The 23,516-nt window shown below is 41.0% G+C and overlaps 1 protein-coding gene and 1 pseudogene across 4 annotated transcripts in view; one reads left to right on the top strand and one right to left on the bottom strand.

Annotated features, from left to right (window-relative positions):
• The window catches only part of NHS (NHS actin remodeling regulator), a 343,496-nt gene that overhangs the window by 308,104 nt on the left and 11,876 nt on the right, over positions 1-23,516 (top strand). For 3 of the 4 annotated variants that reach the window (XM_015104813.4, XM_042242434.2, XM_060407382.1), the window contains exons 4-5: positions 18,761-18,823; positions 20,844-21,036. In XM_015104813.4, coding sequence (XP_014960299.3) covers positions 18,761-18,823; positions 20,844-21,036 — 256 coding nt within the window. Of the gene's footprint in view, positions 1-17,420; positions 17,537-18,760; positions 18,824-20,843; positions 21,037-23,516 lie in introns of those variants that run through there. The other variant, XM_060407383.1, reaches the window with a different exon arrangement.
• LOC105605382 (calcineurin B homologous protein 1-like) lies at positions 5,438-6,636 on the bottom strand (annotated as a pseudogene).

The following is a 23,516-nucleotide window of genomic DNA, read 5'->3' on the forward strand; positions in this document are numbered from 1 at the left end:
TTGCCCTTGGTCTAGGAAGTAGCTCTGTAACTCTGATAACAGAGGCAATAAAAGAGAATATTGATAAATTTGAACATTAACTTTTTTGCATGCTGAGACATGATAAACAAAGTCAAACGATAACCAAAAACTGGGAGAATATATGTGCAACATATACCATAGGGAAAAAGAACTGATATCACTAATAGATAAATACTCTTAAAAATGAAGGAGAAGGAAAGCAGCAAAAATCTGGTAGAAATGTGGGGGAAAAGCCTTGAACAGACAATCCAGAAGAAAACATAAAAACGTTTATTAAACTTAGGGAAAATTGTTCAAACTCATAATTAGAGAAATACAAACAATATAGATACCATTTATCACTTATTAGATTAGGAAAAATTAAAGAATACGACAACATACTCTATTCCATTGGTGCGATTGGGGAGAAAACAGGTACTCACAAATATTGTTGGTGGAAATGCAAACTTTTTGGACAGCCTATCTGGAAGGGAATTTGGCGATCTCTAACACAACTACATATGCACTCACTTTCTGCCCTAGAAATCTTACTACACCTTCACCTCCAGTAATACAAAAAGATTATTCATTGCAGTGTTGTTTACAGTTATGAGATACTGGAAACAACCAAGGTGCCTATAAACAGATGGATATATTTAAGAGGTATTTACTCATTAATGATATTAGCCCTTGCTCTTGGTTTTGTACATGTAGTGATGGAATACACTGCAGGACATCCACATAATGAAGTACTATGCAGCTGTAAAAAATATTTTATGAGCTAATAAGGAGTGCTTTCTAGGACATACGCTTAAGGGACAAAGGCAAAGCCCAAAAGAGTGTCTACAGTATGCTACCCTTCATGTTACAAAGAAGGATATATAAGAAAATATGAAGGTATCCACTTATTTGTGTAAAAGAAATAGTCAATTCGGCTATAGTACCACATAGCCATCCTTATGAATCTTCACATTATGCAGAACTGCACAATCAAAATCAAAAGGTTTATGGAGAAAACAGAGCACAACACTCAAAACATTTCTGTCACACACAAAGATAGGACCCTAATAAAAGTAGCACAGGTTTACATGCACAAAATGGTTAAGAAATGCATAATACAATACATACGGCACTTTCCCTAGAAAAGGCCCTAATGTGTGCTTGTGGAGTGGACGTCAGGAGAAGGGGGAGATGCAGGGGTGCCTGACATCAGAAGGCAGGCTGCAGAACCGGATGGCGATGGGCATGGCTGCTAAGACAAAGGGGGAACCAAGGGGGCTCAGAGATGATTGAGGTGTGTGCATTTTGTGTTTTTCCACAGTTCAGGTCAGCTGGGTCAGTTCCTGCGTTCACCTAGAGCTTCTCATGCACGAGATCATGCATAAACAAACACAAAATTCATGCTAAGCTCAGATTGTTCTCTAAGATAGCAGTCATACTGGGACAAACTTGCTTTTTCAAAACAAGAGTTACGGCAAAACTGACTATACAGGAGAGAGAAACCAGAAATGAATGAAACGAGTTTACCAACAGGGCGTGGGTAGGAATGGAGTAGAAAGCATGGGGGATGGGAAGGAGGTAGCAGGGTCAAGGGAGCATGCCTTTGAATATATTTTGGGGAGCTCTAACTCTTAGAACCCAAGTAATCTTTCACATGCATGCATGCATGCTAAGTCGCTTCAGTTGTGTCTGACACTTTGTGCTCTTATGGACCATAGCTTGCCAGGCTCCTCTGTCCATGGAGTTCTCCAGGCAAGAATACTGGAGTGGGTTGCCACACCCTCCTCCAGGGGATCTTCCCAACCCAGGGGTTGAACCCATGTCTCTTATGTCTCCTCCACTGGCAGGCGGGTTCTTTACCACTAGTGCCACCTGGAAAGCCCCAGTGTATCACATACCCAACCTGATAAATAAATAATTAACAGCCCGAATGTAAAGAGAAACCAAAATGGAAAACAGGCAATAACAAATAAACCTAACTATATTACAAATGAGTAGCATAACCACACTGAAGGAGATGGGTAAGAAAATAACTAACCTAAGTAACTTTGGAAAAACCTATGTTTATCTTGTTGTTTTGTCTTAATCACAAATATTTACTGATGGACTGATGAATATAATTTTAAATAGAAGAATAAGGCACGGCCAAGGATTTAAACAGTATGCTATTACTGCTGAAAGAGGGCAAAGCCATAAACTTAGGAACTTTAAAAATTCAAGTCAAAGAGCCTCTGAGATGCTGAGTAGATGCTTATCAGATAGTTCTCCCCTTGTAAACAATTCCTGTGTTATATCACTTCATCAGAAAGCCAGGATGATACATCAGACAGAATTCCTCATTTGTTTGTACTTGAGTGATCTCGCCCAGCCACTCCTCTGTCCCCCATTCCTTTCCTTTCCCTTTGCAGTGGTGTTCTTTGGCCATTCCTTTTCTAAAGAATTGCTTCTTCCCAAGCAGGGAAGCACACAATGAGTCAGAGAAAATCCACCAGTTCAGTTCAGTTCAGTCTCTCAGTCGTGTCTGACTCTTTGTGACCCCATGGACTGCAGCACACTAGGCCTCCCTGCCCATCACCAACTCCCGGAGCTTGCTCAAACTCATGTCCATTGAGTCAGTGATGCCATCCAACCATCTCATCCTCTGTCGTCCTCTTCTCCTCCCATCTTCAATCTTTCCCAGCATCAGGGTCTTTTCCAGTGAGTCAGTTCTTCGCATCAGGTGGCCAAAGTATTGGAGTTTCAGCTCCATCAGTCCTTCCAATGAATATTCAGGACTGATTTCCTTTAGGATGGACTGGTTGGATCTCCTTGCAGTCCAAGGGACTCTCAAGAGTCTTCTCCAACACCACAGTTCTAAAGCAACAATTCTTCAGTGCTCAGCCTTCTTTATAGTCCAACTCTCACATCCATACATGACTACTGGAAAAGCCAAAGCTTTGACTAGACAGACCTTTTTTTTGGCAAAGAAATGTCTCTGCTTTTTAATATGCTGTCTCGGTTGGTCATAACTTTTCTTCCAAGGAACAAGTGTCTTTTAGTTAATTTCATAGCTGCAGTCACCATCTGCAGTGATTTTGGAGCCCAAGAAAATAAAGTCTCATACTGTTTCCATTGTTTCCCCATCTATTTGCCATGAAGCAATGGGACCAGATGCCATGATCTTAGTTTTCTGAATGTTAAGTTTTAAGCCAGTGTTTTCACTCTCCTCTTTCACCTTCATCAAGAGGTTTTTTAGTTCTTTGCTTTCTGCCATAAAGGTGGTATCATCTGCATATCTGAGGGTTATTGATATTTCTCCCGGCAATCTTGATTCCAGCTTGTGCTTCTTCCAGCCTGGCATTTCACATGATCTACTCTGCATAGAAGTTAAATAAGCAGGGTGACAATATACAGCCTTGATGTACTCCTTTCCCAATTTGGAACCAGTCCATTGTTTCATGGCCAGATCTAACTATTGCTTCTTGACCTGCATACAGATTTCTCAAGAGGCAGGTAAGGTGGTCTGGTATTCCCATCTATCTCAGAATTTTCCACAGTTTGTGGTGATCCACACAGTCAAAGGCTTTGGCATAGTCAATAAAGCAGATGTTTTTTTCTGGAACTTTCTTGCTTTTTCAATGATCCAACGAACGTTGGCAATTTGATCTCTGGTTCCTCTGCCTTTTCCAAATCCAGCCTGAACATCTGGAATTTCATGGTTCATGTACTGTTGAAGCCTGGCTTGGAGGATTTTGAGCATTATTTTGCTAGCATGTGAGATGAGTACAATTGTGCCGTAGTTTGAACATTCTTTGGCATTAGCTTTCTTTGGGACTGGAATAAAAAGCTGACCTTTTCCAGTCCTGGGGCCACTGCTGCGTTTCCCAAATTTGCTGGCATATTGAGTGCAGCACTTTCACAGCATCATCTTTCAGGATTTGAAATAGCTCAACTGGAATTCCATCACGTCCACTAGCTTTGTTCATAGTGATGCTTCTTAAGGCCCACTTGACTTCACATTCCAGGATGTCTGGCTCTAGGTGAGTGATCACACCATCGTGGTTATCTGGGTCATGAAGACCTTTTGTGTATAGTTCTTCTGGGTATTCTTGCCACCTCTTCTTAATCTCTTCTGCTTCTGTTAGGTCCATACCATTTCTGTCCTTTATCAAGCCCATCTTTTCATGAAATGTTCCCTTGGTATCTCTAATTTTCTTGAAGAGATCTCTAGTCTTTTCCATTCTATTGTTTTCCTCTGTTTCTTTGCACTGATCACTGAGGAAGGCTTTCCTTATCTCTCCTTGCTATTCTTTTGGAACTCTGCATTCAGATGCTTATATCTTTCCTTTTCTCCTTTGCCTTTAGCTTCTCTTCTTTTCTCAGCTATTTGTAAGGCCTCCTCAGCCAACTATTTTGCCTTTTTGTATTTCTTTTTCTTGGGGATGGTCTTGATCCCTGCCTCCTGTACAATGTGATGAACCTCCGTCCATACTTCTTCAGGCAATTTGTCTATCAGATCTAAACCCTTGAATCTATTTGTTACTTCTACCATATAATCATAAGGGATTTGATTTAGGTCATCCCTGAATGGTCTCATGGTTTTCCCTAGTTTCTTCAATTTAAGTCTGAATTTGATGATAAGGAGAAAATCCACCACAGGCAGATATATGAACGAACAGATTTAGGTGTTAGGATGGCAACAGCCTTTTGGGGTGAGGTTTAAACTAAGCTGAATTTGGCAAAGAATCTGCTCTGACTCCTGGCTTGCTGAAAGGTCTGCAGTGCTACCTCAGCTTGTGCCACCACTGCCAGACTCCTTGATTCTAAGCAATTACCAGTGGAGGCAGGAAGCCAACGTAACCAGACAGCTAATGTGACAATACAGTCAGTGCTCTGGACCTCTACTGGGAGCTGACTATGGCTTCTGACGTAATTATTTGCCAAGTGAAAAAACCTTGAGGATACTAAGGACAATCTTGAAATCCCTTGGACAGGATGAATTAGGCCTCTCCATAACTCTTTCCACTTGGAAACATGCAGTGAAAAACATTTCAGGGTGTGCAGTACCAACTTGTATAAAGCATGCTGCAGAGGTGGGGACACAAGAGGCTCTCTTGTTTGGAGAGTCCCAGGCAGACTGTCAGGGTGGCTCCTCCGCTTGTGACAGTGCCCCAAAGCTGAGCAGACCAGCAGGCATGTGGTTATTTTCTGAAGAAACAACACTGTACTAATGGGTACCCACAGAGTAGCCACCCTTCGTGTGCAGAATCAGAGGCCAGAGGTCAAGCACCCATGGCAAGCTACCTGGAAGATTTGGCTTGATACCTCTCAAGAAGAACATCTCCCTTCAGCAGCCCTTTGATGACAGAGCAGAGTGCAAGGAACAAAACAGATGGTCACATTCTTCTGAGACAAGTGTTGGTTCCCAGAATGCTCCTGGGGAGACAGTGTCCCAGAGCCTCGTTTATGAGCAAAGGTAAATAAAAGCTGCCAGGCCACAGAAGCATCCTGTCAAGTTAGACATATATTTAAGAGAGGAGATTTGGAGGCATGACAAAGGGCATGAAGACTGAAAGATCAAGGCAATGGATGACTGGGTGACAGAGAAACAGGAAGCAAAGGCCACGTCGAAAGGGCCGAAGTCGTGTGCTGAGGGACAATGGGGTAGCTACAGTCTGTATCAATAACAGAGGTTGCCTGGCTGCTTCTTGGCTTGAGTCGCTCTCTCAGTTTCTCAGACTGGATGGATGTTGTAGCATTCAGCAGCATAACTGGGGGAGGAGGGTGATATTTATAAATGGGGAACTGGTGAATGGATACTGAACAGAAATGAACTGGTGTGCCATTCTGTAATGCACTGTGTACACCAAAGGCAGGTTGCCACACAAAAGCTGTAGTATCTTGGATAGATACTAGGGGACAGGGAGGGCTGTGAGACAGGAGGACTCTCATGTCCAGTTCTTAGATACTAGAGAGCAGGGAATGGTCTGGTCTTGGCCTTTTAGTCAAGAAATTGGATGCTCACTTTCTGCTTGCTGGTTCACCTTCTCCAAAGCTTCAACAAATTCTTCAAAAGATATGGCACCATCCCTCTCTAGATCAGCGTCCTGAATGGTCCTGTCTGTGATGCCACCCAGCTGCTCATCCGAGACATTCACTCCAGCCACCATGCAAAGAACCTGGAATAGCTCATTGTGGAAGATTTTGTCATTTTTATCCAAATCATAGAGTCGAAAAGCAAAGTACAGTTTGTTGCTTCGGCTGTTAAGTGATTCTGGTCCATTCTTTGCACTTTGCACTATCTTCAGTGGGTCAGAAGTGAGCCAAAGATTTTATGAAGCCATGGAGGCTGGCCTGATCTTTTCCCTCTGGAAAGAAGCCACTGATGAGCCAGTCCCCAAGTGGCTTGATGACAAGACCTGGAATCCACTGGAAATCTTCCCAGCTGAGGGTCCCATTCTCACTTTTGTCCAGGCTGGTGAACTGGCTGCAGAGGTAGATGATTTCATTGTGGGAGAAGCAGGTCTCCGTCTTGATCCTCATCAAGCTCTTCCCTCCACAGTGACGTGGAAGCCCGAGACCCCATTCGCACATGACAGCTCCTCGGGGAGCCCCCGCACCTGAAGAAAGAGTGTAGACTAATGACAAAGGAATTGTACACAAATATTATACTTTAGTTGGTAAATTTTTTCTTTACAAGAGAACAAGTTAGAAATTCTGAAACTACTTTTTGTGTATACTAGGATTGAACAAATACTTTGTGGATAATTAGAGTTTGTCACCTTTGGAGAAAGGAGTTCCAAATAAGGAAAGAGGGACATCAAGAATCAATCCCTTGGTGTTAGATTAGAATCTAAAGTACTACTATAAATTCATACATGTATTTTCACACACATACACACACATATATATGCAGGTAGTTAGGCACAAAATAGGTGCACATATGCATTTATGAGTATTCAAACGCACTTCCTAGCTCTGTCATCTGAGAGTGCCTTAGAAGCAGTGACACTCTGGTAACATTTAAGCATATCTAGTGCCTAGAACTTGCTTCTAAATACCACTCTGTAATAAAAGAAACCAGGATTCCTTTCCAGGACTGGGCTGGGGAAAATAGAATACAAGCCTGGAATATCTTGAGAGGCCAGAAAGCAAGAAAGTACTAAAATAATAATAATAATGATGCCATGTGAAAAGGGCACAGGAACCAACTTGAAGGAGCTCCCAATGGCCAAATCTGGGACAGTAAAATAATGATAGTAATAGATTATAAGACACAATATAAAAGAAATATCCAGGAGTCTATACTGACATAAGTAAACTGGGATAAGTAAATAAATACACTGGGGTGAGTAGCTATTCCTTAGAGAAGACTTCTAACTAATAAATGTAGAAATAGTGATGGAAGCTGTTTTAAATCACCATTTAGCCAAATGTGACAGCAAAATTTTTTACAGGCAATATGTATGGATGTGAGAGTTGGACTATAAAGAAAGCTGAGCACCGAAGAATTGATGCTTTTGAACTGTGGTGTTGGAGAAGACTCTTGAGAGTCCCTTGGATGGCAAGGAGATCCAACCAGTCCATCCTAAAGGAGATAAGTCTTGGGTGTTCATTGGAAGGACTGATGTTAAGGCTGAAACTCCAGTACTTTGGCCACCTGATGTGAAAAGCTGACTCATTGGAAAAGACCCTGACACTGAGAAAGATTGAGGGCAGGAGGAGAAGGGGACGACAGAGGATGAGGTGGTTGGATGGCATCACTGACTGTATGGACGTGGGTTTGGGTGAACTCCAGGAGTTGGTGATGGACAGGGAGGCCTGGCATGCTGCGGTTCATGGGGTCGCAAAGAGTCGGACACGACTGAGTGACTGAACTGAACTGAATCACTGGATGCTAAAATAGTTGGGTTATTGTGCTGAGAAACAGGATACTTGCTTAGTTTCAAAGTTTCTCCCCACAAGATACTTGTTGATTACAAAGAGAAAATAGTAACTTGAGCTGCAGATATCTGGCAGAGACAATCTTAACCCAGGGATCAAAGTTAACATCAGCAGTAAAAAGGCATGCCTCTGCATGAACCCCCTGACAGGAAGCACTGAGATAACACTTCTGTGGGGTTCTTGCCAAAAATTAGTAACTTCAATCTAATCACAAGACAGTGTCCAACTTGAAGGACATTCTAGAAAATAACTGGCCAATACTCTTCATAAGTATTAAGGTCACGGAAGGCAAAGACTGAGGAACTATCACAAACTGAAGGAGACTAAGGAGATTTGACAACTAAACCCAGTGCGAGATTCTGGATTGAATCCTGGACCAGAGAAATGACATTATTGGGAAAACTGATAGAATCCAAACAAGGTTACTGTATTAGTTAATAGTATTTATCAGTGTTAATTTCCTGGTTTCAATAAGTATACCATGGTTATGTGAGATGTTAACTTTAGGAAAACCTAGATAAGGATTATATGTACTCTATTTCTTGATGACTTTCCTGTTAAGTTTAAAATTATTTAAAAATATAAAGTTAAAAATAAATGTATACTCTTAGCCATAGATATTTCACAGTTGAGACCTACACCCCAATGCCTATGATACATATATGGCTTCAGGAAAAGGTAAGTTCAACCAGGAAATGTTTAGCACACAGTTTATTTACTTTAAATAGCAAAATTTAGATGGCCACAAAAATCTACTCTCAGATGATGAGAAGTTGCCATGGTATATGACACTTTGGCCCTTAATGTACCATCATGGCATAGATTACCATTTCACAGTGTGGAGTCAGTTTGTCAGAGCAGTTCACTCTGATCCCTTGCTGAATGCTTATCTGTTCTTACCAGTCAAGACCCCTGGTCCAGGCTCAGATCTGCACATACTTGGAATGTTCACATGTTCTTCCCCTACACAAACCTAAGGCAGGCATTCCCAAAAGGTTACAACACTCTTTCCCACATAGTCTCCGCCGCCCCAGCTGATCAGAGTCAGCACTTGAGCTGAACAGTCTATTGCTGCATTTGGCCTGCAGTCAGGTCTCCAGGACTCTTGGAATCTAAGTTCCTGCTTAGATTCTGCTGTCTAGATAGACAGGCATGGAAGTCACTCTTCTGCAAATGTGGGAAGAGGCTCCAGCAATCTCACCAAGTGTCCCTCTTCAAGCCTCCCCAGCGATGCAGGGCATGATGTCAAATGGGCTCTGTGCTATGGGATGGAGATGCTTGCTATGAGATGGTAGAGGTTGATCAGGTTCCAGAGAAACAATGAGACCTAAATCCTTATCATCAGGGTTGACAGTTAACTTATTCCAATCATGTTCACAGTAATATTCTTTGTCAGACTTGACACAATGAACCAGGAAAGAACATCAGAGATTCTTTGTCATTTCATAGCCTGATAGTAGTTTCCTTACTTACCACACTGTGGCATCCAGTGATATTAAAAATAAGAATCTGTCAAATCCTACTTTTCTTCTTATTAAGGGGGTGCATTTGAAAGACAGGGGGCATTCCAATAGGCTTATTCAGAAGTAAATGGAGGACATCATTCAAATTCTGACCCACGCCCATTTGGTCATAGTCCAAAGCTATAAATAATGACTGTATTTATTCTTCCTTTTTTTACCAAGAAGAAAAAATTCAGCCTTATCAGAAGGCAGCTTTTGAGAAAAACTCATCTAGCTCACAGAAGAATTAGAAGGCTGAGAATGGAGTTTTGAGTCATGAGAGATTAAAGACCAGAGTTGGCAGGAGGGGTGTTTTCAATACTATTTACCTGCCCTGGTGATAAAGAGGTACACGCTGCTTCACCCTCTCCCCCATCCCCAGCTCTGTCTTCTCTTATCTAGTCTCTCCCTTTCTTCCCTTTCTTCATGCATTCACATTGGGGATTTCAGTATTCTACTGGTTTTTAAGAGTTGGGACTAAGAAATGCTACCACGCCTTTCCTTTTCTATAAAAGAATCACACATACCACAGTGTCCTAGACAAGTCTTGTTTTGTTTTTACAAAATATCTTCATAGTTTTGCAAGCTTTCTCAGAAGTATTCTGTTGTTTTATGACCTGTCTCAAAAAGGTACTGTCTGTAGAAGTCAAGTCTGTCTTGGCTCAGCTTAGGTATTTCCCTTTATCTCATCTAGTTTGCTCCTTTAAACCAGTTAAGAAAAATTTCTAACTTTGGTATGAGAACCTTTGACATACAAATTCTTTCCTAAACCTAAGCCTTCTATTCCTCCATTCTGCCTAAAGAAATACTTTCAAATCCTTAATCCAGCTACTCTCCAGCCTCTGTACAACCTGGTCCTAACCTACCTTTCCAGATGGATTTCCCACAGATCCTTCATGCAGACCCTAGACCTCAGCCATACGAAACTCCATGTGCTTCTCTAGAAAATATCCTGCACTCTCAAAGCAATATTGCCATTTGGAATGCCCTCTCCCCTAAATGTAGCCTCTTATTTATTCCTTCAATTTGAAGTAAGTACTAGGAGGATACAAAAATGAATGAGACATAATCTTTGCCATCGAGAGTCCATGACTACTAGAGGAAATTATATAGTATTGAATGTCAGGTGTTAATACCTAACTGGTGTGGGGTGTTAGAATGGAGTCAATTGTTAGGATTAAACTACACAGTAAAGGAGCATTTGAGAAGACATTGAAGGATGGGGTGGAATTTTGAAAAGGATTACAGGCTGAGGAAACCACAAGGGCGAGCACACGGAGGCAGGAGAAAATGGAGTGCATATACATGAATTTTGAAAGTTTGGTTTGGCTGCAGTGCTTCAACAGACCAGATCCGGAAGGATCTTGTGTGTCGGATGTATCCCATAGGCAAGGGAAATTATTGAAGGGCTCTGGGCATAGAAATAACATGATCACAAAGAGCAGTGCTTTATGAAGATACGAGGCTATGTATGTACAGGATTAATTTCCTCCATTTCTAGAGCTTCCTTCATAGTATCCCAGGGAGAGAAAAGCCTGGCTTGAGCTTCAGATCTAAGACTGGAGGAGTGGTGATGCCTCTCATACTCTCCTCTTCACTCACCCGTTTGGTCTTCACAGCAAGTAGACAGATCTGGGAAACTGGCTGTAAGTAGTTTGTGACTTTGTAGCTGCTATTCCAATATGGTATTTTTCTTGGAGCATGTTCGCACAGCACCTAGCATGTGGAGTGACCCCAGCAAATACTTTTTTCTCTCTATACTCATTTTCAAGGGCCATTAGCAGCAGTTAGCTTTTGACACCATGTCGGCTCCCCTGCTCTCTGCCACAAACTACAGAGGGCATTGAAATCTTGACATCCCGGGGAACATCCCACTTCTTCATATTTTCCACTTTTGACTGAGCAACTGGAAGTAGCAAGCACTTCAGAGGCCTCAGACATCAGCAAGCCAGGAGCCAATGCTAGGTACCTTATCAGTCAAGGTCCAGTCAGGAAAACAGCACACAGTTATTTTAAAAGAGAGAAGGTATTATAAGACTGGCACGGCAAATGGGAAACTGAGGTGACACAGAGACAGTAACTGCAGAAAGCGGCTGACACTCTGAGGGCAAAAGCTAAGAGGGAGCAGCTGGCGCAGAAATGTTTGCAGAGTCCTGGCAGTACCAGTGCAGTGTGTGGAAGGATAGGCTTGGAACTGACAGACACAGCTTAAGAGCCAGCACGATAGCTAAGGAAAGCATTAGCCAATGAGTCTGGTTTATATTAAATATTGTGAGTAACAAAGAAAATTCCCTGTTGCAGACTTTAGTTTCTTTCTTTGTAAAACATTACCCTGGCTGTGGAACAGCCAATAAAATTACTTGTTTGTACACTTCATTACAGAACATTCTCAGGTTGACATTCTCTTGCATGCCTGAGACATTTCACTGTTCAAAGTATAAGCAGACAGTAAGACATCAATACTACTCACAATAAAAAGGAACAAATTGCTGATAATACAATAACTTGGCTGCATCTCAAAGGCATAATGGGTGAGTGAAAGAAGCCAATCTCAAAAGGTATGACCCATTTAGATGACACTTTCAGAAAGACAAAAGCATAGTAATGGACGACAGACGAGGGGTTGCCAGGGGTAGGAGTTGGGGGGACTTTGCTGGAATGATGGAAATGTTCTGAATCCTAAGTGTGCTAGGATTACAGGAGTCCATGCATGTGATAACATTCATAGAGCTGGAATTTGAAAAGAGCCAATTAAAAAAAGGAGGAACTTCCCTGGTGCTCCAGTGGTTAAGATAACCCGCTTCCACTGCAGGGCGGGCATGGGTTCGATCCCTGCCCAAGCAACTAGATTCTGCATGCCACATGGTGTGGCCAGACAGTTTTGTTTTTTTGTTTTTTTGTTTTTTGTTTTTTGTTTTTTTTTTTTAAGGAAAAAAAAAGGGCAGGGGGTAAAGAAGCAATATCCATAGCTTGTGTGCAAGAAGGTTGGCCTTTTTTTAAAATTTTGCTGTGGTAAAGTCAAATAGGACCCTACCCAGCTTTTGCCTGAGTCACAAGGGGCACGAGTCCCTCAGCAGGAGACCAGATGTGCAAAAGCTCTTCAGTCACTGGGGCTGAGGCAACTGAAGCCCCCGGCTCAGTCTCAACCTTGGAGCCCCCAGCCAAGGGCCGGGCACAGAGGGTGAGGGTGGACCCTCCCCACACTGGAGGGCTGTGCTGAGACTCATGCTGCCAGCTCCTATGGTCTGGGGAAGTTATTTGTGCTGTTTGCAGCACTTCAAAGCCTGGCCTGCTTCTCCCCCACTCATGTCTTTATTTGGTGCCAGCGACCTTTGAGGATTGATGCTAAGTGGCCCTGGGCAGTGGCCCCACTAACTGGCAAAGCTAGCCACTAGGGAGGAAGAAGGTACTCACTGGCAGCAACCTCACAGTGACTGTGGTCCAGTGAGCCTTGTTTTGTGCTCCTCTGGACAGGCACTTCCTATGAATAAACAACAGAGCAGCGGTGGCAAGTGTGCCCCCCCCCCCCCAGTCTCTCCATAGCCTTCTTTTCCATCCACAAGGAAAACACTTTCCACATATGCTTCAAAATATCATTTTATTGTGCTCTGTACATTTAAATTACTTCATTAATAGGACTCCATTAAACAAAGGGTTGTTGAACTTTGAAATACACGTCATTTTGCACTCCATCACACTGAGAATTTTTGTTCAGTTCTAGCTGAGATCAAAAGGAGAGCAATTCTCTGTGGTTCCACAGGGTCTTTCAGGAAGCCTCTCTGAGGGTGAAAAATGCACCACTGCCATTGCCACTGCCGTTCAAGCTCTGCTCACTAGGAGCAGACCTCATACACAAACTGTCTATCAGTCTATCAATGGGATGTGACTCAAAAGTGAATGAGCAGGTACTCTTTTGTATCTGGCTTCTTTCACTCCGCATGCTTTTTGGAGGTCAGTATTATGTGTATCAATAGCATGCTCTTGTTTATTACTGTGTAGTATTCCATGGTATGAATATAGTACTCCACAACTTGTTTATCCATACTGCTGTTGGTAGTTATTTCTAGTTAGGGGTTTTTGGGGGGCTTTTATGAAAAAACCTATTATACATATCTCTGTGAAAGGCTTTTTGTGGACACTCATATTTTGCACTTCCATATACTTAAAAGAGAGAATTAAAAGGTAGACATGGTCTGCAAATAAACGCTGGAGAGGGTGTTGAAAAAAGGGAACCCACCTACAATGTTGGTGGGAATGTAAATTGCTGCAGCCCACTATAGAGGACAGTATGGAGGTTCCTTACTGACCCATATGATCTGCCAATGCCACTCCTGGGCATATATCTGAAGAAAACTCTAATTCCAAAAGATACATGTACCCCATTGTTTATAGCAGCACTATTCACAATAGCCAAGACATGGAATCAACATAAATGTCCATCAACAGATGAATGGATAAAGATATGGTATGTACACACGTGTACACACACAATATGGAATGATGGAATATTACTTAGCCATTAAAAAAGTGAGATGCTGTCATTTGCAGTAACATGGATGGACCCAGAGATTACTACACTAAGTAACTAAATAAGTCAGAGAAAGACAAATGCTATATGATAACATTTATATGTGGAATCTAAAAAATAATACAAATAAACTTATTTACAAAGCAGAAACAAGATTCACAGACATAGAAAACAAACTTATGATTACCAAAGGGGAAATCAGAGGGAGGGATAAATTAGGAGTATGGGATTAACAGATACACACCCTTATATATAAAATAGATTTAAAAAAAAAACAAACAAACAAGGATTTACTATACAGCACAGAAAACTATATTCAGTATCTTGTGATAACCTATGATATAAAAGAATATGAAAAAGAATGTATTTGTGTATAACGGGATCACTTTGCTATACATCTGAAACTAACACAGTATTGTAAATCCACTATACTTCAACGTTTTAAAAGGAAAAAAAATTCTTTTAAAGGTAGACACTTGTTTAAGTTCATGTGTTTAAGTTCAGACACTACTAGTCTCTGAAGTGCCTACACCACTTTCAATTCTCCCCAGCAATTTATGAGTTTGAGTTGCTTTACATCTTTGTCAACACTTGGTATTACTAATCTTTTAAATTTTAGCCCCTAGTATATCACTGTGGTTTTCACTTGAATTTTCCTGATGAGAAATGATACTGAGTACATTTGCATATGCACATTGGCCTTTTGTAAAGTGCTTCTCAGGAGAATTGAGGAAGTGGTGGTGCCAATATCAGAGAACAAAAATAAATGTATGACTTGGAAAAGCAGACATAACAAGGATAAGGCCATTTTTCCCAGGGTGAATATTTGTACATGTGCTTTAAATAGATATTAGTGTGTAGAGTGGTTAAAAGAACTCAATAGGCACCTATTCCTAAATATCTTCCTCTTAGCTTACAAACCACTGTCCAGAATTCTGCTTGAGAGATTTATTTCTTTGGGTTTATCACCAGGAGTTCTCAGCATGGAGATGTGAGCTCATCTGTGGGCTTCTTTCCAGCTTCACAACTGGCCAGGAGTGTGATGTGAAGGCTTTGAGTATGTGAGGTGCTGCATTCAGGCCCGCTGGGGAAGTATGAAGGCCTTGCTTTGCCCGGTAGAGTGTGATTATGAGGGAGAGACCAGGAAAGGGACAGGGAGAGCCTGGGATGGGCCCTAGACTTTGGCTTACCTCATCCTTTTGTTTTCCCCATGGTTGTACACTTTGGTAAAGGTTGGAGTTGAGAAGAGAGGAAAGAGAGCAGCACAGTATGAGTTTAACATGACGTTATTAAACATGCTGGGAGGATAGGAGCCCAGTGTCAGCCAGCAGGAGACTTTGGGAGTCTCAAGGGAATAACAATGCTGTGTAACTGTAGCAGCGAGAGTCATATGTGAAGAAGGTATGCCAGACACCTTTAAGCCTTTCAGGAAGATCACAGCACTTCCTATTTGTGTACAACACATACACACACTCCAGTGAAGAAAAATCTGAGGCAGACAAGTTCCCCTCTATCTCGCAGACAGGCCATACTCCGTGCAGAAACGCAGACTCAGTCTAAGGACAACAAGCCCCGGGGCAGGATGTGAATAAGATTTCAGATCACCTCACCTCACCAGGAGCCCAGAGTGGCTTGCAGTAGACAGTTTTGCTGTATTCAAATGTGCCGCAGCATTGATTCTCTAGTAAACATTTCTCGTGTTTAAGACAGCATGATAGTAATAAATCAGCTCTGAAAGTTGACTGCTATAAATGCCATGTGGTATCGGTTAGATCACAAACCAAAGCCAATTTTTCAAAACATTTCCTGCTGGAATACTCACAACATTTTAACAGATGTCTTTTGGAAAGTTTTGAAGCAAAACAGGCCCCCATCAGCATATAAAATAAAACCGAAAAGAAAGTAAACTGTGGGTAGATTGTTTTTTTCTTTTGGCAGTAAGAGAAAGATAGGAGAAAGTCTTGAGATCTTCGGAGAAATACTTGTTCATAGCCATGAAAGTACAGAAATGAACTTTTTCTCACACACACCCCACAAGAGAAATTGGGGTTTTGTAAAATATTCTTTAATTATTCACGAAAAATATTTCTTTGACAGCTGTTGAGTATGATGTCTGCTACTTCTTATTTTGATCACTGGTTACAACTCCAGCTCTTGTTGAAGCAGTTCCACAGGAAGCTAGGGAAAAGGTCTGAGGCTGTAACTGATGGGGCCAGCAGGGACAGAAATGCAGCAAAAGCATCAAAGGAGCATCTTTTTTCAGGGACAGGATGACTGGTGGTGGCTGATTCTAAAATGGTGCAACATGGAGTCTGAGGCCTCTCAAACTTAGTGGGAAAGCCACAGTGGAAGCCTGCAAAAGGAAGGGGGAACACTGTATGAACTACTATACTTGCCATAGAAAAACCTAAGCAGACATAATCCAAATGACTTTAATTCCTTTGACCAAATACCCAAGAAAGAGGAAGGTCTAAAACATTATGCTAAGGTAATTGCTAAGTCATGGCGAGAATAAAACCACAGCCCACGTGAATATTATGAACTTAAATACTCTACATAGACAGACCATCTGCAGGGTCTTGCATGCTTGTGTCTAGGTGTTGGAACCAAAGAACACAATCCTTACGCACACAAGCTCAAGAGTACCTAGTTTCAGCCCTTGCAAGCTGGAGGCTGGAGCTACTATCAAAGGAAATCTACTCCGTACACATGAAAACTAATACAATATTGTAAATACTGCAGTTTAAAAAAACAGTGGAGAGGCTGATTAGCTGAGAAGGAATCTTCTGTGGAGTATAACCCATGGAAACCTCGATTTAATGATGGTGGCCAGAACTGAACAGTCAGAGCTCTCTCTGGACGTTCCATCCTTAGTCATTCCCAGGTGTCACCTCATGCTTGTTTAATGGGATGGGGGCATTTCTCAAACAGATGAGAAATAAAAATCACTCCTCATCCTTCATTCCCAGAAAAAAATATTCAACAGGAAAGCTGACTAAGGAGATTTAAGACAAACTACCAAAATTATTATTATTACTATCACTAATATATTTTCTGCCCTGCTGCTTCCTGCTGTGTAATTTTTTGAAATCCTTTCATGAGCACTTTTGGTTTGGTTTCTTGCAAACAGGTTTGATTTCCATGTAGGTTTTGCATTCAGGTTCCTTTTTTCCTGCTTCCGTGAGTTCTCTATTTTGCACACTCCAGTGTCTTACTTGAGACCTGCACATCACTACCTATGATTGATTCTTATGATAGAGCCCAGTTAGTCTCTGTCCGCATACACCACATCTTGTCTATGAGGGAGCCATAGACTCCACAAAACTATGTCCTTAAATAAAATCTAGAGCAAAGTTAACTGGGCAGGAGGAGATGGCTTTTGCTTTGCTTGAAAGTTAATGAGCAACCCTGTCAGTTAAAATTTACAAACTTAGAACAGAATTAGACCTGGAGTGTTCCTCCCCTCTGAAACATGTCTGCCACAGGCTCAAGAACTAGAACTGCATACACCAATGCTAAGCCTCGGATGAAACCAAGAGTTGTTTGTGGTTTCCTCTATTTTTCGCCTATTTGCCTTAAGATGGTAAGTACCCTTGGAGTCTGTGGTGTCTGCTTCCTTCTGAGATATTGAACGTGACCCTGACTTTATTTGGGTTTCCCATCATTGTTAAGACACAAAGAGCTGGTATCATTCAAATACGCAAATAATTTGTTGAGCTCTTACAAATGAGGAGGCATTTTGTTGGCATCATGTATAACTGAAAGGAAAGTTAAATATGGCACCTGACCTCTAGGAATTAATAACCTTAATAGATGAAAAGACACATCCAGAGATAATTCATGTTACATTAAAGCAATATTGTATGCCAAATGCTACCCTAGAGGGCTAATTGAATCCAAATCTAACATGGTTCAGAGTTTAAAAGAGTTTCACTGTCCTTTTCAGTAGATCTTGAAAAGGGGATTCTGGTTACTAGATTGTTCTAACAGTATTGCCTATGTGATTTGTGGGCTCCAGTGCAAAATGAACATACAAGGGCTCATTACTCAAAAACTTAGAATTTCAAGATAGCAACAGCATTAAACCAAGCATGGAGTCCTTCTGAGTGTGGGGTCCTATATGACTGCACAGGTCACATGCCCGTGAAACCGGCCCTGTCTTCAAATACAGTCTATGAATATGAGGAAGAGGCAAATTTTGAGGAGTCCAGTAGAGGAAATTATACACAAGATGTTTTCTTCCAAATAGTTCACAGGAAAATAAACTCACTCTAAGAAAATAATTTGGTCTTTCCCAAATTAGCAAGTGGGACTGGGATCTAAAAGGTATCAAGTTATAATGTACAAAGATAATTTCACAGCTACTTCATAGCTACAAAGTGAGGATGATAATAATAGGTAATAGTATCTGACAGCTAACATGTAGAACTTATTAAGTGCCATGATTCTTCTAAGCCTATTACATATATTTACTCATTTAACTCTCAAAATGGCCCTGAAAGGCAGATACTATTCTTTTCCTACCTTAAGGATGAGAAAACTGATCTTAGTGCTCCTGGTCGCACAGCAAGTAAGAGGTAGAACCAGGATTCGAACTCAGTCTAGCTCCAGAATTTGTGCTCTTAACCACACGATGCTGCTTCTTATAAAACAATGATTCATTCAGAAAGAAGGAAGGAAGGAAAGAAGTTATCCTGGTATATTCATTCATTCATATCATAGATTTGGCTTAACCAGACTGTGTCTTGTGTGCATATTTTTAATTTTCTCTCTCTTTTTTTTTTTTTTTTGCATTTCATGTTCATAGTTTAACAGCACCCGTTCGCCCTCCCCCACTGAATGTTGCCACATGACCCCATGGAGTAGAAAGGTACTGGTTTTGAGAACATTCCGTCACAGCCTATCCCATTCTCTTTATACACTGTCATTTTCTTCTCTCTTTCTTTATGGAAAACTCTGTTGTTTCTAACTAGCCAACAGGTATTCCTTGAAATCAGTTTAAAGAGTAGTGTTTTCCTAACTTGAATTAAATAAAATATAAAGCAGACAGTAATGTCATTGGCTGTTCTATCCCTCCCCCTCCCCCCGTTGCATGAAGGCTCTGTTCAAAGCCTCACCTAATGACATTCCTGGACTTTGTAGTTCAGAGAAAAGAAATTTCAACTTGCCCTATATTTATCAGAACTGGAAAGGTTCAGCTTCTCAAATCAAAAGAGAACAGGACAAAAGGATTCTCTGGCAGCCAATTGTCCCTGTCACCGTTAAATACAAAGTGCTTTTGGCTGCCGGTCAGAGACTGTAGTCAGGTCACTATTCCTTCTTTGTTTCCCAGTCCATTGTTATTCAAGGAAGGAATTGCCTACAAAATGTGGCCTCTGGTGTGTGTGTGGTGGGGGGGGTGTCTCTCCAGCTCCTGCTCTCTCCCCCTCTCTGTCTCTCTTTCTGCACGCACCAAACTTTTTTTTTTCCCTCTTTGGAAGTTACCTAGGAAACAAAGTCTTTTGTGCTCCAACTTTATTTGAGCTATTCGCTTCGCTGGGAATCTGCACAAAAGCTGAAGAGAGAAAGAAGGTTGCAATGTTTTGCTAACAAACGTTCATGGCGAACACATTTTTCTCGAGGGGGGAATCATATCCTGTTGGGTGTGTTGGGGGGCTTTGCAGATACCTCTGACAAGGTAAGCAAATGCTGGGGGTTAATTTAAAACAAGTGGCTCTGGAATCTTCTCTTTAAGGGGACTTGAGGACAGTTCACTTGACAATATGTGAAATCCTCTGAGTCAACAGGGTGTGATGCTTCCAAATGTGAGGATGAGAATTTATTGAATGATCCTGATTTTTAGCACACAGTATTATTAAAACATAACTGGAATAAGAGGGGGAAATGCTTATTTTATATAGCCACCTTCCTGCCAATTGTGGAAAGAAAGAAAACTAGGTTCAGTAGTGAAAAGTCTTTTAATAATCTGGGTTAGTAGCCCAACCCTGAAATCTAACTTGGGATGGAGCCTTTTTAAAAATCTGGGCTAGGAGCCCAACCCTGAAATAAAAGTTAGACAATATTAATATCAATCAAAGGTTTAGATGGAGAATTTTCGAACATCACATGGAAGTCAAGGTCTTTAAATACACAGCTGGAAGAAAAGCTTCGCATACAAAGTTGAAGGAAAATAAATGAAGACTGTTTTACTCTTCCGAATCTAAAGAAGAAACCCACTTGAGTCTTTCCCTCCAATAACAGAATTTGTATTTTCCACTATCGATGGTGGGAGAAAGTTCTTCACTTTTGTTCTTCCATGTGTATAGAGCTGAAAAACTGCATTTTAAAATGTCATTCACAAATGCTATCATCCTGCAGTAAAATTAACTCCTCGTATTTGAATCTGGCCTCTCAGATTAGGTCAGCTCATCCTTCTGGTGATGTGTTCTGGAATGTCTCCTGACTCCAGGCTTTCTGGCCACATTTCCAAACCTTTTCAAGGGCATCTAAATCATCTCCTGTCTGTGATCCTAGTCACCTAGAGCTTTCAAGAGTTTGAGTAAGCATTTATGGGGAGACAGATATCCAGAAAGTGAATCTACCTCTTAGCAGGTTAGAGACTCACATCTTTCTTCAGTTTCAAGTTTGGGGATTTCTGGCTACCTGGTCTCTCCTCTTAATTCCCTTTGACCTGAAAAGCATGTTTAGCCGATTCTTTTTTCCTTTGTGTTGCTTGACTGTTGAAATTATAACTTTCAATTAGTTGTGCTTACTAACTATGCCTAGGAATTCTTCGTTTGACCTGAAAGCTTATTTCTGACCTCATTTTTCTTAACTAAACTCTGAAATTCCTTATATGTGTGTCTGTGTATAAACTCTGAGAGCTGAGTCTGAATGTACTTTGTTTGCAGTCCCATCCCCCAGAGGATGAAGATACAGATGTCATGTTAGGGCAAAGGCCGAAAAACCCAGTACACAATATCCCCTCCACACTGGACAAGCAGACCAACTGGAGCAAAGCGCTGCCTCTCCCGACGCCAGAGGAAAAGATGAAACAAGATGCCCAAGTGATTTCTTCCTGCATTATTCCCATCAACGTCACTGGTATTGCTCTGTTCGTTTCCTTTGGGGCAGTCGAGTCAGAACATTCAGTGTATTAAATATGGTCAAAGCCTGTGCTGGTGGGAGTACCAGTTAAGAATACCACTTTGTAAACAAATAATACCTTTTTCATCAGGATGCAACCCAGAAGATGTTCAATATGCTTTTGTCAGGTTTTGAACACCAATTTGCATATGTTCTGCTGGGCTGCTTGTTATGTAAATGATGGACAGTTTCTTTCTGGGGGAAAAGGAAAAAGTCACCAAATAGCTCTCTGGCCAGAGCTTTCTGAAATAATGGAGAAAGCGGCAGTGATTAATCGTATGGTAATGATGCGGGGCACTACCAGAGAGAAAGCAGGAAGCCCCAGGTTTCTAAAACTACAAGTAATGATCCTATAGATCAACTATAAACTCTTACTTTCATGCTTCCTTGGATGGAGGTAGGCTTGTTTAAAAGATCATTTAGACTTCTGCACTGCTTTTAGTGATTTTTGACTTAAAAATATACATGGATTCACAGATGAAGGCAGAATTCTACTCTAAACCCAGCAAGCCTGTCTTCTGTTCGCCCTCCGCTTTCCTCCTCCTGTGCACTGACAGTTAGGATATTAGTCTAAGTCAAAGGCAAGCCTGTGTGGACTTTTCTTGGAAAGTTTATTGGCAGCAATTGAAAAATTCAGAATTGGTGATTTTCCAATGTGGTAACCTTAGCTGTAAGCAAAATGTTGCTGTAAAACAGTCTCACTTTCAAAGATGGATATTAAATGATCTATCCATTGGGGTTTCTTTAAGCATCTCTAATAGTTAAATTCTAACTTGCATTGAAAAGCTCAAAATGGCCATTTTATGACTGACTTCCATCCTGGTAACATGTAATAACTGAAGATTGTATGTTGTTCAGGATGCATTTTGGACATGGCCATTACTAACCTCACTCAAATTTCTCTCATATAAAGTGGGGAGCAAATGATGACCAAGTATCAGGGTGGATACTGTTTTCTTCCTGACAAGTAGGAGTTCTAGTTGATTGGCTGATTGTGAGCTGGGAGTTAATTTTCCTGATGACCTATTCAACTTGTAGGATAAATTATCCTAGAGATGTACACTTTATCTGATCTCCATAATCTAAATGAGATGGCTGTCAAAATGGATCATTTTGGCATCCTCTTAAACTAACTTTCAGTTCTGGAAACATCTGATTATTAGCAGCACCTGCTTTCTTCATGGCACTGTAAGTAAAATTTTGTTTTCAAATTTAGTCCTTTGATTATAGGTCTTGTGATTCAGGAAAATGAAAGATCTTTCCTTCTGCTTTATTTCAGGAACTCTCAGGCTCAAGCCTAGATTATATGTTGATTTCAAGAACTTTAATGAGAAAGTTGTCAATTATGTCCATATGACACAAAATATCTATGTCTGTAATGTAATTATTATGATTAGAAGGAAGGATTTTAATCTCTGGTTGGAACTAAAAAAGGAAAATTTCATTAGTATGAATTCTCTGATAGCATTTGAAATTATTCATCATATGATATCTCATTCAGATTTTTCAACATGAGTTCTAGAAACTGCTATTACTGTGAAGCTAAGCAGAACTCAAACCATTTCATTACATAACTGAACAAAGGTTTAACAGACCATCCTGCCCCATGTTTAACAATCAGGATACATGATGAGGCAACCAGATTCCAAAGCACTTTTGGCTTATGGCAGTTCAAGTTCCTCACCTCCTGCCTCATTCTAGTTTTGAAAGGGCTGCATTAGTGTGTCAACAGACCATGGAAAGAGAAACTAACGAGAATCATGGTTTGCTGCCTGTATTTACAAAAGAAAACAGAAACATGTGTAAAGACTGGGAATTCCAGCTTTACTGACAGTTAGTACAGAAGGTAGGTCCACTTAAGTGAAGAACTGGGGACTGCCTTGTATGTTTTATTGATGAGACACTGTTGCTAAACCAAAAGGTGTCCAATTTAGGCAGCAGAAGAAATAGGCAGTTACATGATGATTTTAAAAACACATCTCTAGGTTGTTGTTTTCCTCACAGGTGGTGGTAGTGGTGTGTGTGTATATGTGAGAGAGAGAGAGAGAGAGACAGAGACAGAGACAGAGACAGAGACAGACAGACAGGTGGTGTATTTGTCTGTCTGTGCTATGCAAAGATATCCACTTCAGAAAGCCCAGAAAGAGACCAGTAAGTAGTAGTAACTAAAGGTTGTAGAAGTCCTTAAGGAGCCATTCTGTGTGAGAGTGATTCTTTGATGTTATTTTTCTCTCCTCTCTCTTTTGATTTTCCTTCTTGGCCTGTTACTTTTGGCTGTACAAGCTATTGTGGCGAGCTGCATTTAGAAGTAAAGCTTAATGAACTACAGCATAATTTAAATAAGAGCTGAATAGGGCTCCCTTATATTTGTTTACAGGCTTAATCCAAACTCTTCCTTCCAATCAATAAATATCATTGTGTTTCAAGCAAATGAAAAT

The sequence above is a fragment of the Ovis aries genome, chromosome X (genome assembly GCF_016772045.2).
Source record: "Ovis aries strain OAR_USU_Benz2616 breed Rambouillet chromosome X, ARS-UI_Ramb_v3.0, whole genome shotgun sequence".
Classification (NCBI taxonomy): Eukaryota; Metazoa; Chordata; class Mammalia; order Artiodactyla; family Bovidae; genus Ovis; species Ovis aries.